Source organism: Bos indicus, chromosome 17 (assembly GCF_029378745.1).
Source record: "Bos indicus isolate NIAB-ARS_2022 breed Sahiwal x Tharparkar chromosome 17, NIAB-ARS_B.indTharparkar_mat_pri_1.0, whole genome shotgun sequence".
Taxonomy (NCBI): Eukaryota; Metazoa; Chordata; class Mammalia; order Artiodactyla; family Bovidae; genus Bos; species Bos indicus.
In genome coordinates, this window is record NC_091776.1 from 67,742,303 (window position 1) to 67,762,388 (window position 20,086).

Below are 20,086 nucleotides of genomic sequence, written 5' to 3' on the forward strand. Positions count from 1 at the left end.
TTCAGTTCTCTAGGAATTAACGCTCCTTACTCACTGAATTTGTCAATCTCTTCATTAATATTTGTATATTTGACATCTCACATATTTGACTTTCATATACTTTTTTAGGAAGGCATTATATGAGAAAATAAAAGACTATATTCCTTAAAACATACCCATCATACAAGCAAAATGTAAATGTACACATAATGCCCACTATAAAATTTACTACACATTATAAATTATGTCACATTAAAATATAACACATAAAAATGAAGGGATAGGACCCATGTCCTCAACAAGTTTCCACAGTCTTGCATCAAATAGGAACCCAGATGGATACATAAGCACAAATTTTTTTTGTAACATATTTTGTTATGTATGCTCATTTAGGATAAGGGAGAAATTAACAGAACTTTCTACAATGATGAAACTGTTCTCTATACTGTCTAATAACAGTACTCTCTGGCCAGCCACCTGTGGCCACTGACCATGTGAAATGTGCACCATGTGACTAAGAAACTAAATGTTAAATTTCCTTTCATTTTAATTACTTTAAGTTTTAACAGTCACAGTTGGCTAGTAGCTACTGTATTAAGACAGTACAGCTCTACAGTTTGGGTCTTCCTTTAACAACAAACCTCCAAACACAAAGTGAAAGGGTATACACTCAACAAATGAAAATAACTACTACAAAAGCTGGGAACTGAAGCTGTGTGATTTACTTCCAGGCCAGCTGCCGCAGAAAAGACTCATTGGGCTGACACTAGAATCCTGTCCCAGTTGCCTTTCAGCTGTGTGCCTTTAGCGCTTCTCCCAACTTCATGTTCCATTTCCACTTTCAGAGAGGATGATAATAATGACCTCAACAAAGAATGCTAATTGACACATGGTATATGAAACAAAGAGTGGGTACATTTTTAAAAACTGAAGAGAAGTGAATTTCTCACTATTGAGTCTCAACTTGGCATTTGCCATTTAACCAGGTGGCTCATCTGCTTTACGAGTTCACACAATAGAAATTACTTGTGGTAAAGTGGGTGAGGAACTGCCAAAAAGTAAGCACAAAACAAAAACTGATGATCTCAATGATCACCTTTGGTCATTAACAGAATAGTTAACTTATGTTTGGCATCTTCCATTTCAGAAGCCTATAAATAGGTAATCTGTTTAATGGAAATGTTTAAATCAAAATTGCTTTTAAAAATCTTTACACTTTTGGCACTTGATTGGGTAGGCTTCAATTATCAAGTAAATTTGTTACCTGGGAAAAACATCATATGCAGTTTAAATCAAGTCCCTTAGCCTAGGTGGAAAAGAAGAGGTGGCAAAAAAATAGATGACACACAAAAACCTATCTGTAGAAATATGAAAAAGTCCTTTCTATCAGAGACTCTATCCTGATATACTGATGATGAGAATTACAACAAGGTGTTCTGAGGTCCAAGCCTGAACACCTACCTTAGAATTAACAAGCGCCCAGCCTTACCATATCAGTCTCGCCATTATAAAACCATAACTTTTAGTGCAGAGATGCTTTATTTCCCCAAATCCCTTCTCGTCATCATTTACTGAACCGCTACTCTGTGCCCCACACAGTGCTGGTTGTTTTCCATGGCTCATCACTCACACGCACCATGTTCTGCAAGAAGTTCTTACCACAACTACTGCACAAAAGAGGTAGTTATGAAACTCACCCTGCTGCCAAAAACTCTTTCTACTATTCCCCACTACCTCTTTGATAAAAGAATTAATAGTGTGCAATTAACCTCTAAATTAAGCTTTTTGTTTGGGAATTCTTATACTGGCAAAATTCAACCTATGGAGGCAGAAATGAAGGAAAATCAGAAATGACACAGAAAATTTATGAACATGAATATTTAATCTCTATTCCATTAGCAACCGTTGATTGTGGAACAATTTTTAATGAATTGGATGGAGGGAAAATTCATTTCATTAACCTTTCATATAAATGTATTATTATTGAACCAAACAGGCCACTGTACTTGCAACTCAGTTCGAAGTTAATTAGATTACAGGCATGAGGCTTTAAATCAAAGAGAAACAAAGGGAGCTATCAGCAAGCTTCTCAGCCAATGCTTATTTGTTTGCTGGCTAAAAATGGATTTCTACCTGCAATACAATTTGCTATGCTTCTTTAATTTTCTGAGATTTTCAAGTGGAGTTTCTTTTGCTTCTATATGCTGACATTTTGTATTAAAAATAAAAATAAATAAAACCTTGAGAATCAGCAAAGAACACATTCTTCATGTAGCAATGTTTTTACCTGCTCAGCTGGGAGTAATCATTCCTATCTCTCCAGAAAGCTATGCTTATATTTTTTTTTACTAGTCTGTCTTACTATATGCTGAAAGCACATGCAAGAGACTGAAGGCTATTTTAGAAAACACCATTATTCAGTGTGTAACCCAGAGTCAAAGGCCCTAATGGCCTAAACATAATGTTCTAACCAAATCTGCAGCTGTTTTTCTCTTCAACATTGCTTTTGGTACATTCAATATCAATTTCTAAAAGAAATCTGCTCTCAATCATGATTGTTTCATACCATATCAGCTATTTCTTAACCCTAAGTTAATTTTAAATTACTATATCAAACTTGTTAAAGTAACAGTTTATGGGAAAACCATATTTTGAAAAAAAACTAGAAATCTGATGAGCAGTTAAAGATGAAACGACAACCAGGAGTTAAATAACTAAGTAGGTGTCGTTTTCTAGCACTGGAGGAATTCCTAATGCCGAAGTTCATGTCAGATTATAAAATCTGTGTGCCATTATCTGGAGTTTTCCTTGTAAACCTTGGAAGTAAACAATAAAAGAAGTTTGAAGTCTCCAGAGTAATGGTTCTGAATTGTCCATACCCCGTGCCGTCACTCTATGGGTGTGGCACAGGAGGAGTGTAAAGTCATGCCAAAAACAACACCAGGGAATTTTCTGAACATTCTCCAAGTAATCATCTGGCTTCAGCATAAGTTCTGTGCCCCTCCCCCACCGACCCTCCCTCTACTCCAGAGCACTGAGCACCTGTGCCTTCACACATACAGATGATCCTGGGGAGAGTGTGAAACCAGGGGCAAAATGGGAAAAAATAATGGTGAGCAAGGGAGTTAAGGAAAACACTGAAGCCAACACATGGGAATTATAGGATTCACTAACTATTGAAAAAAAGCACTTGGTATCTCACCTACCATAATGCAGCTACACCCAAACCATACCAGACTAACAGCAATCGACTCCCTCCAGAAAGCAGTCTGTAAGAAATTACGGCCAGAAGTGCTGTACATCAGGATACAGGCGTTCTATACAAGGCGTCCTTGAGCAGATGAAATCCCACCATTAGTTGTTCATTCTCTGATCTTTCTGATCTACCAGCTGATAGTTTGATAATTCTTGTTTTTCTCGTCAAAGTATAATTCAAATGTGAGTCCACAGCATTATACCATGGAGGTCAAAACTATATGATAACATAACATGTCTCCTGAAACGTCCAATCTATTTGAATTTTCCGGGAGAGAATCTTTTTAATTAATAAACTACAGCAACTCTAGATTCACAGCAAAACTGAGTGAAAAATACAGAGAACTCCCATACAACCACTGTTCTGACACATGCAGAACTTCCTGCACCACTGTGGTACTTTTTTAAAAACATAATCAATGGAGAATTATTTTTATAAGAAAATTACAGAAGAAAATAAAAGAGTTCACACAATTTTTAAGAAACACAAATAAATACCCATCTACAGTCCATCTATAGCCCCAATCCCTCGGATAGTCCTCTCTTCTGACTCCTCAGGTACTGGGGAAGCAAAGTTGGAAAAGCACCACCAGGAAACACTGATGGCTTCATCGTCGTCAACTGCCAGCTCACACACAGAGCGCCCAGAAAAGAGAGCGCACTGAGAAGAGGGACAAGACAGGCTGACATGAGCAAGTGGTAAGGACAGAGCTGAAAGGCAAGAATATACCTTAGAAAAACTTATGCAAATATTTCACGTGTGCTTTTCTAAACAATGAACTTCACGGACTATGTCTTTCCCCTTCCTGTATCAGGTAATCTTTCTACGTTGTCACATGTGTGTTAAGGTGCCACACATCACAATGAAAACCGAGAAAAAGAAAAATGTCTATCCCTCAGTATCTACCACCACAAAAACATAACGATATACTTTTGATCTTTTCAAAAGAGAAAGGGTTCCATTTCTAGGCAAGATAGAGTAAGCATCCAGTCTTTCCACTGAATACCATCACATCTGGAAAGACTTCGTGGAACAGATCTCTGAACAGTAAACACAGTAGGTGAACTGAGGAAACAGACCAGAATTCAAAGTAGTACCAAAGTAGCAACAGGCTTCCTCTTGTGTTCTGTATTCTTCCCATCTGGTATCACCCACCTTGGATTCAAAGGCAGCTCAAAATGAGGAAAGACTCAATGGTGCAAACAGAAGCTCTCCAAGAAAAGTCCTATTCCAGTCAGAGAAGCAAGAAAGAGAACTCCCAAGGGTCAGAAAGAGTAGAAAAAACCCATTTTTAAAATCCTCTTTCCATTCTTTCTCAGTCGACACCTCAGGCAAACCAACGGTACCAGGGAGAGTGACTGCAGTGGCCGCTGGGCAGGCATATAAAATTGTGTGGAAGAGAGCCCTGATCATAGGACCTGTGGTTCCCAGAGTTCAGGATGAGTCCCAGAGCTTTTCTCTCTCTTTCTCTCTGCCCTTTCACTACTTGATGCCTCATTAAAGACATAATTATAGGATATGCATGGCAGAGCAGAGAAGCTAAAGCCCTAGTTTTGGCTAGTGGATGGGAAGGGAAGAGGACAGCCAGAGAGCTTGAAAGTGTTGGGGAATTTTTAAAAAGATGTAGGAGGGAGCTCACGAGAGATCCCATAAAGAGGTGTCTGGATCTTACCTCAAATAGTATACCAAGGCTTTGAGAACTAAACTACAGAACAGACTACCATCTGGTTCTCAAACTGGCCATTGGGTGGTGCATACAAAGGCAAGGTCCCAGTACAACTACAAAAACTCTGAAAACTTAACCAACTTTGGAACCAAAGTCCACAAAATATGGGCTGAGACTTAAAGCCTAAACCTAATCAGGTGAATAGTTTATTAAAATAAACAAATTTATTCTTCTTAAATTATAAACAAGATGTAATGAATAATATCAAAGCATTTGGGATATAAGCAAAATCACTTCACCTCTGAAGAACTGAAAAAAAAATCTCTACTCGCAAGGAAATCAACACATGCCAACTCTAAAATGACACAGAAGTTAACATGATCAGACAACTATTATATTCATGTTGTGAGACAGGCAAATAGTCTTGCAAAAAAGATGGCATCCCCAGCAAAGAAATAAAAGATATAGAGAAAAACCAAATAAAAAATTAAATATAACTATACTGAAATATCTAGGAAGGGCTTCAATAGCAGAACTTTGATTACAGAGAAAAGAATCAGTAAATTTAAAAACAGATGAAAAGAAATTACCCATCTGAACAACAGAGAGAAAGATAATAGAAAACCAAAGATATTCAGAGCCTCAGGGATACACTGGGCAATAACAAAAGCTTTAATATTCATGTCGTTGGTAGGTATCCCATTATAAGACAGTAAGGAATGTGAAGCATGGGGAAAACTTGAAGTAACTGAAAATTTCCCACATTTTGTGAAGGACATAAACCTACAGAGTCAAGGTCAGCAAATCCCAAATACGGTTAGCCCAAATAAATCCATGTCTCGAAGCATCATAATTAGCATTTGTTGTTGTGTGTATAATTTTTCTGTGACCCCATTGACTACAGCCCCCCAGACTCCTCTGTTCATAGGATTTCCTAGGCAAGAATACTGGAGTGGGTTGTCATTTTCTTCTGCAGGGGATCTGCTAGACCCAGGGATCAAACCCGGGTCTCCTGCATTGACATATTGAAAACTAAAAACAAAGAAAAACATCTTGAAAGCAATCCAAGAAAAATGCCATATAATTTACAGGAAAACTACATTTCCAATGACTGCAGATTTTTCATCAGAAACCATCAAGGCCAGAAAGCAGAGGAAAGAAATTTTTAAAGGGCTGCAAGAAAAGAAATATAAACCTGAAATTCTATAAACCTTCAGGAAAACATCCTTCAAGAATGATGCTGAAATAAAAGGACTATGAAAACTTGAGTTAAAAAAAATAAAGAACCCAATAAAAAGTAGGCAGTAGATTTGAACAGACACTTCAACTGAAAGGTTACTGAGATAGCAAATAAGCACATGAAAAGATGTTCAACATCTTTTAGTTAACAGCCAACATTAGTCAAGAAAATGCCAAGTAAACCACTATATACCTATTTGAATAGCAAACAAACAAAATGAAAAAACAATGTCAATAACCAAGTGTTGGTGAAGATACAAAGCAACTAGCACACTCAAACAGTGCTGATGCAGGGCAAATATCTGGAAAATAGTTTTTCAGTTTCTTATAAAATAAAATACAGATTAACTATTTTGTTGTTCAGTCTCTAAGCTGTGTTCCATTCTTTGCAACCCCATGGACTACGGCATACCAGGCTTCCCTGTCCTTCACCATATGACAGAGCTTGCTCAAACCCATGTCCATCGAGTCAATGATGCCATCCAACCATCTTATCCTCTGTCACTCCCGTCTCCTCCTGCCCTCAATCTTTCCCAGGATCAGGGTCTTTTCCAATGAGTCAGCTCTTTACATCAGTGGCCAAAGTACTGGAGCTTCAGCTTCAGCATCAGTCCTTCCAATGAATATTCAGGGTTGATTTCCTTTAGGATTGACTGGTTTGATCTCCTTGCAGTCCAAGGGACTCTCAAAAGTCTTCTCCAGCACCACAATTTGAAAGCATCAGTTCTTTAGACTTCAGCCTTCTCTATGGCCCAACTCTCACATCTATACATGACTACTGGAAAAATCATAGCTTTGACTATATGGACCTTTGTCAACACACTGATGTCTCTGCTTTTTAATATGCTATCTGGAAAACTATTTGAAAAATAGAAAAACTATAGAAAAACTATTTATCATAGTTTTTCTTCCAAGGAAGATTTAACTATATAATCCAGCAATCCTACTCTTTAGGTGTTTTTTGTAGAAAAATAACATGATCACACAAAACCTGTACATGAAAGTTTACCACTGTTGTACACAGAATTTCCTCAACTGAGAACAATCCAAATGTCCTTCACAGGTGAACAGATAACTCTTCTTTTCAGGTTTGATTGTTTATTACTAGTATTTCACCCATTTGCCAACTATTTCAAACAGGGTCAAAGCAGAACTTAAATAAAGTCAAGGGATAAATCTATGAAGATCAAATTCAGGGTTGTGAGTCATGCGGATGATTTAAAATTTTTTATTTTTAAAAGTAAAATGCTGTGGAAAAGCACAGCACCTTAACCCCTGGGCCACCAGGGGACCTGTGGTGGATTCATTTTGATATTTGGCAAAACTAATACAATTATGTAAAGTTTAAAAATAAAATAAAATTAAAAAAAAAAAAATAAAAGTAAAATGCTGCTTTGGACATCTCAGCGAAAAGCACACACAAACAATACATACTGCAAACCCTACTGTGAAACAAAAAGAACAGTTAAAAATGAAATGCACTTTGTATACAATGAACAACAAAACTACTGTATAACACTTATACAATTATATTTACATAAACTATTATTTAAAGTAAAGCCAAAAATATGAAGTTGTGAGATTAAAAAATGGATAGAAATATGTATAATTAATCTCATTATTCACAGATTCTATATTTGTGAATTCAACTACATACTAAAATTTATTTGTAACCCTAAAAATCAATACTATTGTGCTTTCATGTTCATTACAAGACATGTGCAGAGCAGAGCAAATTTGAGCTACCCAATGTGTATGTTCCTAAAACAAGCTGATGCTTTGTTTTCTTATTTCAGCTGTCAAAAGTAAACAAGCATCCTTTTCATTGGTGATTCCACTGTTTTAATTGGCCCCCAAGTGTAGTTCTAGAGTGTTTCTAGGTACAAGTCTATTGTGTTCCTTACAGAGAAAATACATGTCTTAGATAAGCCTTGTTCAGGAATGATTTACAGTGCTTCTGGCCATGAGTTCAATGTTAATGAATCTACAATATATATTAACTCAGGTATATTTAAACAGAAGCACACATAAAACAAGGTTATGTGTAGATCATCTGACAAAAATGTTGTGACCAGAGACCTGCAGGAACCTAACTCTGTATTTCCCCTAGGAGCAATGGTTCAGTATTTGCTGACTTATAGAATATAACCACCTTGTAACCAGAACTGATTGCTACATTTTAATTAGAAGAAAAGGAAACCATTTCCCTCTTGGCTTTGACATCCAGTCAAGTGGCAAATATGCAAGTGCTCTACTGTCCACTGCCCTCTCCTGGAGCCCTAAGGCAGGAAGCAGAGAAAGAATGGTTACCTACATCGTAAGTAGAGGTACAATTACTAACAATGTGATAATAGCTACTGTTCGTTAAGTGCCTCTTAATTTACCAACACTCTTCCTTCCATGTGCTTTACATTCATTCACTCATTCTTTAAACAAATATTTGTATGATTAGCTCTATGCTAGGCACTCCAAGGGAGAGAACACAGACACCATCTCTGCACTTCTAAAGCTTTCATCTACTGCAGGAGTAAACAAGTACATAGTGAAAAAAATTATAAAATATAAGCTGTGAAAGTACAATAAACAAAGCATGCATAGTAATATAGAATAACTGGTGGGGGAGACATACCTTATTTTAAAACATACCCAGAAAAGGTACCATTTAAGCTGAGAGTTAAGGATGGTAAGAAGCCAACCAAAGGAAGAGCAATGCAGGGAGGAGTACAAAGGCCTGAGAGTAGAAAGAGGGTAGTATGCTCTAAAAAAGCCCATCTCAGTAGGAAAGAATGGCCTGAGATGAGGTATTCAGTTCCTTTAACAACGTTGGCATTATCATCCCTATTTTTAAAATGAAGGACTTGAAGAGTTCAGAGAAGTAAAGAGACTTGCTCAAGGTGCACAGCTAGTGGGCAAAACTTCAGTCAGGATGAAATGATGCCAAAGTCCATATTCTTTCACTTATGTCATGCTGCCTCCCACTTTCTTCCTGCTACCCTATGACTCACCCCCAAAGATTTCCCTGTCTCACCAAGGTGGATATATTTATATACCTTAAAGAAAAATAACTAAGTAAGAGAAACATAATAAACAGGACTTGATGCCAACTAGTTGATATATGTTGTTCCTCTGTGTACATCCTGGGACCTTATGCACTTCTAAATAGTCACATCCTACTGCTGACACATGTTCAGTAATTATATTATTATCCTCATTACATCTCTGTAACCCCTTGATGCCAGTGCTTTCTCTCAATCATGAGCTAATCTAGCTTTCCCCTATGAGATACGAAAAGAAAATAACTTCTATTCTTATACAGGGAAAAACTAAGGTAAAGAGAGGTTAAAGTTCACAGCGTCATCCTCTTAGCACATCACAGTTACCCTGCGTGGGTAGTTCTGTTTTGCACATGGTGTTTACAGAGACCTTAATCCTGAAAGGCTCTATGTCAGGGACTCAGGTTTCCCACTTTCTTTTTGTTTTCTTAGGTAGTTATTTATGTGACTGTCCTCCTAACTAAATGGACCAATCTGGGCATAAACCATTTTCTCATTTTCTCTGCTTATAGAAAGGAATGGCTTATTTCACCACTGCAGATAACATCTCCAGGTCTCAGAAGGATGACAAATTGAAACAGTCTCTTTCTTGCCTAACATTTCTTACCCAAGAGTCAAGTGATGACATTAAGTAACAAATTTCTCTTCTGACAATTTGCACTTATTTTCTTAATAGCTCTGCTAAGATTCAATGAATTTTAGTTTGCTTAGAGCCTACTTAGTGCCTACCAACAAGCACAGGATGCTTCCATTCATCAGTGTAATAGTCCTAGGAGTGAGGCATTGCTATGAAATTATGGCAGCAATTCCTGAAAAGAAACAGCAGAAATAGGGGAAATGAATTATCTTTCAAAAGAACCATCAGAATAGCATAGCAGTACCTACATAACTAGAAACTTAATAAATTATTTTGATTGAGAAATATTCAGAAATTTTATTGAGGTATAATATCAACATGCTAAAAATTACCTGTTCTCTGGCTTTATCTGTATTTTACAAAATCATTTGAAAACAAGTACAGCCATTGGGTATAACTGCATAACTCTATTAATAAATCTAAGTGTTGGCAATCATACACAAAAAGTAACATTTACAGACCCCTGATGCCTCCAATGGCAAAAGAGTTTCAGATTAATGACTGGTGTTGACCTGTTAGATTCTCCTGCACATAATTCTGGTGTACTATCTGACTGGTACCTTTGGTGCAGCAATGGTGTGTTTACGCATCTCTTCCCAAGATCACAAATTGCTAACACTGTTCCCCTTATCATTTAAGCTCTCTTTCTATAAAACCTGTAAACTGAAACATTCTTTTCTAGTATTACCTGTTTACAAGTTTTAAGCTGCAGAGTCAAAACAATTCTGCATTTTTAAATGAATTCATCTTTGGCCTTTTTCTGTAACTTTTACCTTTCATCAATCATGTGTTCTCTATCTACCATGTATAAATGTATTCAGTGCTACAGAAGTATATAAGAAGAGATAATTAATGTCGACTTTCAGAAAGCATATAATCAACTTAGGAAGGTATATAAAAGCTGCACATTAAATAATTAAAGAACTGTTTCAAAGCAACACATGAACAAGTGCTTATGAAACTGAATATGAATCCTTCCCAACTTACAAAGCAATTGTTTTTCAAAAGTTCATTTTCAAGCCAGCTGTTCATTTCCATTTTTCCATTAAAAAATTATACTGTAAACAGCAGTTATTTTATCCAGCCAATTCATTATGACCTACTGCATATAAGATGCCACTGGATTACAGGACTGACAATATTATGGAATGGAAAAGAAATGGAACTGATATTAGTATGTGATCAGCACTATCACACAAGTAATGTTATTTAGTCTTACTAATCCTGCAAGGTAGATTATTATGTCTTCCTTTAAAAATAAGGACCTTGAGCTGATAAAGGTTGAGTAACTTGCCCATAGTAATAGCTTAAAAATGACAGAACAGATTCAAACCCAGAACTGTCTGGCTCTAAAGTCAGGACTCCACTCCTCCAACATGTAGCTTTCCCTTAAAACAGCATTTATAAGGGAACATTTTCTCAGTGTTTCAAATGGGAATGTCAGAAATAGATTTCACAACCCTGAAGCTCCTGAAGTGCAAAAACAATGCCTTTTCATCTTTGTATCTTTAAGACAGTATCTGACCCAGAGTAGGTAACCCATGATTACTGAATGAATGAACAAACAAACAGAAAATGAGTTCTTTGAAGCAAAGGGTCATTTTTTATTCATATGTAAATACCTACAGCCTACCATAGACGTATAATCTATCCATCAATAAATATTTCTAGTAAAGAATTCCATCTTGCTAGCACACCTCTTCTTATTCTGCTTTTCCTGAATTTGCAATCCTGACCACTTCCAAATTCACTCCTTGAACTCAATGTCTTTCAAAATCTCAGTTCTCTCCTCCTTCCTTTCCTTAGACAATGAAATCCAGAAGACTACATCCATATTTACATCTTTTACGGGCTCAGCAAGCTCCCTAGCCAAGACAGATATGAATTTAACCTAGGAAGCTTTTCCCATAATGCTCTTGGATCTCCGAGTTTGAAAAAGATGCACTGCCCCTTGGGGAGAAATTATCCAAACCAGTATCAATGAAGTGGATTTATCTTGTCCAGAGGAAATGCAAATGAACTTTAGTTGCATCAAGTTTCTGAAACTACACTGCTTAAGCAAATTAAGAAACCCATTTCAAGTTGTTTGAAAGGAATGTTGGCTGACACTTGCAAATGAGTCTTCTATAGAGAAGGAGCTCTGATTCTACAGCTTATCATTTCATATGATCTTAAAGATGAATATTCAGATCCCACATCAATTCTTAATGAAACGGATAGAAGAATCCCAAAAGCTTAAAACTAGGTTCCACTTCATAATCTGTCATTCTCTCTACCTTCTTTCAGGATACATTAATTTTTTAATAAGTTCTTTTAACTATCTTCTAAGATACATTTTTAACCACTACAAGTTCAAAAATGATGCACCAAGCCCCTAATTTAATTGATATCTTATGTATAGAATCCTTATTAATTATAAAATTGTGAGTATAATTAAATAAAAATACAGAAGTGACAGATATACAGGTTCTGAATTTCTTACATTAAAAGTCCTTGGAAAAAAAGACAAATCATTTTCTTAAGCTGCCAGATGAGTACATTTAACATCCTACACCAACCATGTTATTTTCAAAAATTATCCTGAATATTATTAATGGCAAGTGTTAAACTACCAAATATCTTGTACTATTGATAGATTCTCTCTGAAGACATGGCTCAGCAATTTCAGTATATACATTTTGTGAAATAAGAGAACCAGAAGTACTTTCAAGAAAGAACAAAATCATCATTCCCTTCAGCACAGTTGGCTCAGAGTAATGAAACAGAAATACTTGTTTTTAAAACATACTTTATACCCACATTTAAATGCCTAATTAATCCTAATAATTAAATGCATCCACTAACCACTTTCTTTGCAAGATCTCTTTTTTATTTCCATAAACCCGGGAACTTAATGGAAATCATTGTGTCATTATGGCCAGGGTAATAAATGCCTATTGGTCAATAAGCTCTGAACCTTAACAGGCAGTTAACTAATTCAGTCACAAATAAAACCAATAGTTCTAATGGCCTCTAATTTCACTACAAGAGTCCACCCTTATGAACTATAGATGGTTTTCATGAGCTCTTCCTACAGCAGAGAACAGCAATTTAAGTGTAAAAAACACACATTTCAAATTCAAGTGCTTACACTGATTTCATTCGCCGGTGAGACCACAGATCAGAAGTCCTTCCAGAAGAAATATTTAAGTGCAATAAGTAGAGCCAATGCAAGCAAAAATAAACGATTTTAAATTACAAGAGATCAAGGTAGTCTATTTGAAAATCATTCAAATTTTCTTTTGCTTATTTCAAACAATGTGAATAATTTTTTAAAACTAGACAAAAGTAACAACTGTACAAACACCTTGTAACAAAAACAAAAAGGGAGGCTTAGAAAGTTGATCTCTTCCTGCTGTCTCACTTATCCTCCTCCCCTAAGAGTGAAGGCTTCTAGATTGCAACATAAATAGATATAACTTAGTATACAGATATCCGATATCAGTATACTTGAAATAAAATAGTTTGGAGACATCAGTATCCACACAAAACCTGATCTTTTCAGCTGTTTGTCTCACACTGCAACAGCAGAGAAAGCATTTCAAGGGATGAGATAAGAATGTCCCTTCATCCTATACCAGGAGCTGACTTCATACAAAAAAGAACTAGGTTATGTCATTGTTCTGCCAGCATTCAATTCTGACCTGATTATTCTGTGCCTCTCTCCATACTTTTATAGTAGTTACACTTAACAGGAAAACCTCTTAAATTACACATTTGGGTTCCTTATTCTTATGACATTTAATTTAAAAAGCATTTACATGCCAAATTTAAAACATCCTTATACTTATTCATCATTTACTTTGTCAATTATGGTGAAAGAAATTAAAGTTCTGTGGTCTGATTTTATACCAAACTTCTGACAAACCTAAAGAAAACAAATCACTATACTTTCCAGCCTCTAGTTCAATCATAATCACACTTCTCACAAAATATTTAGACTATATTAATCTTCCTGATAGCACAGTAATTCAGAGAGTAATAATATATGGTAGTGAACTAGAACACTAGGCAGGTAGTAAAAAAAACCTTGGGCTGGTATTAGCCTTGTAACTAACCAGTTATATTCATTTCAATTTACTTTCCCAGCCTCAATTCTATCATTTCTAAAGTGAGGGGTTAGGTTAAATGACCTCTTAAGGTTCTTTAGAACCATGTAACATCTTAAAATCCTATTCAATGAAATGTGATCTTTAAATATTTATAGACTGGCCAACTGCTGAGGTATCCTATTAATAAATTTCTCCTTAATACTCCCACATTCACTATCATTTGGAAACTTGTGACTATCATATTTGGTTTCATTTCAATGTCTCCTTTTTCAAACATATTTTACCTAAAAGAAAACCTAACACAAGAGTCTTAGATAAAATATCTGCCCCTACCATTCCTCCCCCAAAGCAAGACAAGCTTTCTCTTTTAACAAAACACACTCACAATTGTCAAGAAGGGTGTCAGCCAGTCTATTTATTTCCATGTGTTAATGAACCACCTATTGCCAAATGGAAGTCTTTCCTTAATTCCAGACCAGTAAACACAGTTTTCTGATGATATAAAATGACAAAGTACTAATTAGAAGGAATCTAATATGAAGTAACAATTCTCATTAATTGGAAGTTATTAGAATAATTATTAAGTCACATTATCATTAGACCAAAGAAAATGTCAAAATTGATTTATGTATTCAGGAGTTTCCAATAATCAGGGTCTACAATCAAGGTCCTCTATAAAATGACCGGAGTACAGAAAATAACGTTTTACCGGTTTAACAAATGTTCTGAAAATATCACATTTTTTATTGTTCAGATGTCTCTTTCTGGCATTTAAATATATCCTGAAACACTGAATTAAGCGAGATGACCAGAAAGAGAGTACTTTAAAGTCTCCAAAGAGTACAACCTGTAGCATCTTTAAGAGGCTAAAACAACCCTAATGATGACTAGTGCCGCGAGTGTCCCAAGAAGCATCTAACTCTAAAGTCAAAAGAGTACTGCCTTTGTTCAACTCCCTAATTAAGATGAATTGAAGATGAATGCAAACAAATATTGAAAGCCTTTGGAGGCCAATACATCAAAACAATAGAGGGGAAAAAAGCTGCTCAATTAATTGCAAAGCCATAACAACATGCTGCTGCTGCTGCTGCTACGTCGCTTCAGTCATGTCTGACTTTGTGCGACCCCAGAGATGGCAGCCCACCAGGCTCCCCCATCCCTGGGATTCTCCAGGCAAGAACACTGGAGTGGGTTGCCATTTCCTTCTCCAATGCATGAAAGGGAAAAGTGAAAGTGAAGTCGCTCAGTTGTGTCCGACTCTTGGCAACCCCATGTACTGCAGCCCACCAGGCCCCTCCGTCCATGGGATTTTCCAGGCAAGAGTACTGTAGCGGGGTGCCATTGCCTTCTCCATAACAACATGAGTAAATTTTATGTTTCTCTTGGAATTCGTCAGAGTTCCTAAGTCTTTTCTTAACAGATTTTTGCAATTGTTGAACTAGCTCAGATGATATAAATACATTGTAATGTTAACAAATTTTGGTATGTATTTGTACTCTGAATTTATTTTAAAACTCTGTAATGAAAAGCTACTGATCAAAGGAATTCCTTGACAGTATAGTGGTTAGGAATGTGCATGTCCACTGCAGGATGCACAAGTGTGATCCTTGGTTAGGGAACTAAGATCCTACAAGCCAAGCATGCACTGGGGGGAAAAAAAAAAGCTACCGATCTTTGATTTATAAAAGCAAAAATTGTTCTGTGTATGCGTTAAATTCCCTAAGTGCTACATATGGTTTAGGTTATAGAACGATGTTCTCAGAGCATAGTGTCAGTCGCTCAGTCATATCCAACTCTGTGAACCCACGGACTGTAGTCCACAGTCTCCAGGGGATTTCCCGGAACCAAGACTCGAACCCAGGTCTCGTGTATCGCAGGCAGATTCTTTACCATTTGAGCCAAAAATGCTAATGTGATTGTGAAATCAAAAGTTAATATAACTAAAAAATTATTTTACAGTTAATTTCATAAGTTAAACTCAAATTTTGAAGCTAATATATTTTGTTGTTGTTGTTCAGTCACTCAGCACTCTTTCCAGCACTGCAGTCTCCCCTGTCCTTCACTACTTCCAGAGTTTGCTACAATTCATGTCCACTGAGTCAGTGATACTATCTAACCATCTCACCCTCTGCTGCCTTCCTTCTTCTTTTGCCTTCAATCTTTCCGAGCAGCAGGGTCTTTTCCAATCAGTTGGCTCTTTACATCAGCTGACCCAAGTATTAGAGCTTCAGCATCAGTCCTTGCAATGAATATTCAGAGATGATTTCCTTTAGGACTGACTGATTTGATCTCCTTGCTGTCCAAGGGACTCTGAAGAGTCTTCTCCAGCACCATAATTCAAAAACATCAATTCTTTGCTTCTTCACCTGCATACAGGTTTCTCAGGAGACAGGTAAGGTCGTTTGGTACTCCCATCTTTTTAAGAATTTTCCACAATTTGTTGTGATCCACACAGTTCAGAGGCTTTAGCACAGTCAATGAAGCAGAAGTAGATGTTTTTCTGGAATTCCTTTGCTTTCCTCATGATCCAACGACTGTTGGCAATTTGATCTCTGGTTCCTCTGCCTCTTCAAAGCCCAGCTTGTACATCTGGAAGTTCTTGGTTCCCATACTGCTGGAGCCTAGCTTGGAGGATTTTAAGTATAACCTTGTTAGCATGTGAAATGAGCACTACTATAGTTTGGACATTCTTTGGAATTGCCCTTCTTTGGGATTGGAATGAAAACTGACCTTTTTCAGTCCTGTGGCCACTGCTAAGTTTTCCAAATTTGCTGGCATATTGAGTGCAGTGCTTTCACAGCATCGTTTTTTAGGATTTTAAATAGCTCAGCTGGAATTCCATCACCTCCACTAGCTTTGTTTCTAGTAATACTTCCTAAAGCCCACTTGACCTCACACTCTAGGATGTCTGGCTCTAGAGGAGTGACCACATCATCATGGTTATTCAGGTTATTAAGACCTTTTTTGTATAGTTCTTCTCTGTATTCTTGCCACCTCTTCTTAATCTCTTCTGCTCTGTTAAGTCCTTACCATTTCTGTCCTTTTTTGTGCCCATCTTTGCATGAACTGTTCCCTTGATATCTCCAATTTTCTTGAAGAGATCTCTAGTCGTTCCCATTTTATTGTTTCCCTCTATTTCTTTGCATTATTTATTTAAGAAGACCTTCCTATCTCTCCTTGCTATTCTCTGGAACTCTACATTCAGTTGGGTGTATCTCTCCCTTTCTCCCTTGCCTTTCGTTTCACTTCTTTCCTCAAGTATTTGTAAGGCCTCCTCAGACAATCACTTTGCCTTCTTGCATTTCTTTTGCTTTGGGATGGTTTTGGTCACTGCCTCTTGTACAATGTTAAGAACCTCCATCCATTGTTCTTCAGGCACTCCATCTACCAGATCTAATCCCTTAAATCTATTTGTCACTTCCACTGTATAATCATAAGTGATTTGATTTAGGTCATACCTGAATGGCCTAGAGGTTTTTCCCTACTTTCTTCAATTTAAGCCTGAATTTTGCAATAAGGAGCTCATGATCAGCCACAGTCAGCTCCAGGTATTATTTTTGCTGACTGTAAAAAGCATCTCCGTTCTTGGCTTATAAAAACATAATCAACCTGATTTTGGTATTGAACATCTTGTAATGTCCATGTATAGAGTTGTCTCTTGTGTTGTTGGAAAAGGGTGTTTGATATGATCAGTGTGTTCTTTTGACAAAACTGTTAGGCTTTGCTCTGCTTCATCTTGTACTCCAGGGCCAAACATGCCTATTATTCCGGGTATCTTTTGACTTTCTACTTTTGTATTCCAATCCCCTGTGATGAAAAGGACATCCTTTTTTGGTATTAGTTCTAGAAGGTCTTGTAGATTGTCATAGAACCAGTCAACTTCAGCCTTTTTAGCATCAGTGGTTGGCACAGACTTGGATTACTGTGATGCTGAATGATTTGCCTTGGAAACAAACTGAGACCATTCTGTCGTTTTTGAGACTACACCCAAGTACTGCCTTTCAGACTCTTCTATTGACTATGAGGGCTGCTCCATTTCCTCTAAGGGATCCGTGCTCTCAGTAGTAGATATAACGGTCACCTGAATTAAATTCTCCCATTTTGTCCACTTCAGTTCACTGATTCCTAAAATGTCAGTGTTCACTCTTGCCATCTCCTGCTTGACCATGTCCAATTTACCTTGATTTGTGGCCCTAACATTTCATGTTCCTCTGCAATATTCTTCTTTACAGCCTCAGACTTTACTTTCTCCACCAGACACATCTACAACTGAGTGTTGTTTTTGCTTTGGTCCAGCTGCTTCATTCTTTCTGGAGCTATTAGTAATTGCCCTCCACTCTTCCCCAGTAGTGTACTGGAACATCTTCAGACCTGGGGGGCTCATATTTTGGTGTCAGATCTTGCCTTTTCATACTGTTCCTGGGGTTCTCGTGGCAAGAATATTGGAGTGGTTTGCCATTCTCCCCTTCACTGGACCATGTTCTGTCAGAACTCTCCTCTGTGACCCATCTGTCTTGGGTGGCCCTGCATGGCATGGCTTATAGCTTCATTGAGTTACACAAGCCCTTTCGCCATGACAAGGCTGTGATCCATGAAGGGGCTAATAAATTTATCAATTACTAATCAAATAAAAACAAAATTCTCAATTAACAGGTCACATAAATAAATTTACAATCTGTCTGCAATGCAGGAGATCTGGGTTTCATCCCTGGGTCAGGAAAATACCTGGAGAAGGGAATGGCTAGCCACTCCACTATTCTTGCCATAAGAATTCCATGGACAGAGGAGCCTGCTCGGTTATAATCCATGGGGTCCCAAAGAGTAAGACAGGGCTGAGCAACGAACATTTTATCTTATTTGTTTATTTTTTTGGCCTGGGCATGCAGCTTGTGCGATCTTAGTTCCCTGACCAGGGACTGAACCCACACCCCTGGCAGTGAAAGCATGGAGTCCTAACCACTGGACTTCCAGGAAATTCTCTACATTTATCTTATTTTAAAGATTTATATTATTATAATTAAATAATATATGTTCATTCTAGAAACTTGGGGAAAAAAGCAAAACAAAAATTTAGCTCATCCTTTAATCTCATTACCCAGAGATCATCACTTTCATTTTAATTTATGTGCTGTGCTCAGCCAAAAAAACAAAACATAAAACAGAAACAAGATTGTAACAAATTAAATAAAGACTTTTAAAATGGTCCACATTTTAAAAGTCTTGAATGGGATAATTATATGTGTTTCTGATACAGAGGAGGAACATTGTCCTAATCTAATTCAAGAATTCCAAAGCATTACTTTTATGAAGCACAAGGAAGTCCTTTTTATGAGATTTATAGAATATGGCATGGAGATGAATATAATTTAACTTGGAATTAACATGTGCAACCATCTATAAACATCTATTGGAGCCCATCTGTTTGCAGCAATATTTTCACTGAGTTATGTGTTCTACTGGAGTAGGAAATGGCAACGCATTCCAGTATTCTTGCCTAGAGAATCCCATGGACAGAGGAGCCTGGTGGGCTACAGTCCATAGGTCACAAAGAGTCGGACACAACTGAGTGACCAAGCACACACACGTGTGTTCTGCACACCAGAAAAGAAAGCTGTATAGCTTTTGAACGCTGATTTAAAAAAACTAGCTTCTATCTACTGAAAAAATTACATGCACAGTAAAAACTTGCATTAACCTGGTGTTCTGGTATTTTTCATTTCCTTGGGAAGAATATACAGAAAGGACAAAAAAAAAGGATTTTTTATTTCAGCATTAAGCATATGCTATTGCTTGTACATGACCATAACCACATATATATATATCCCTGATTACTCTTTAGCAGCATTATGAATTTCAATAGGAAAAAAAAAGAGCATTTACTATTTTAAAATAGCCTTAGTCATTCTACTAGTCATTTGGTGTCTGCTCTATGTCCATGAAAAAAATGTGCTAAGCACACATATACCAATCCTGGAATCACTGGTCCAGAAATCTAGTGTGGTGTCTTGCAACACAACTGAGAAATCAGACTATATTCAAAACAAGTACCTTTAGGCTGAGCCTTGAAGGAGAGTCACTACCAGAGGGAACAATGAAACACATACTACCTGAGGCAACATTACCAAGAAAAGGTAATTCAAATTCAACCATGCTTCCTTTGAAATA

General features: G+C 37.0%; 1 protein-coding gene across 4 annotated transcripts in view; it reads right to left on the reverse strand.

Annotated features, from left to right (window-relative positions):
- TTC28 (tetratricopeptide repeat domain 28) overlaps positions 1-20,086 on the reverse strand; it is a 588,991-nt gene that overhangs the window by 287,180 nt on the left and 281,725 nt on the right. Inside the window, exon 2 of one of the 4 annotated variants that reach the window (XM_070770180.1) lies at positions 9,923-10,002. The exons of the other annotated variants lie outside the window; for them this stretch is intronic. Within the exon in view, the coding sequence (XP_070626281.1) occupies positions 9,923-9,949 (27 nt within the window). The 5' untranslated portion in view covers positions 9,950-10,002. The remainder of the gene's footprint in view (positions 1-9,922; positions 10,003-20,086) is intronic. 4 annotated transcript variants of the gene reach the window in all.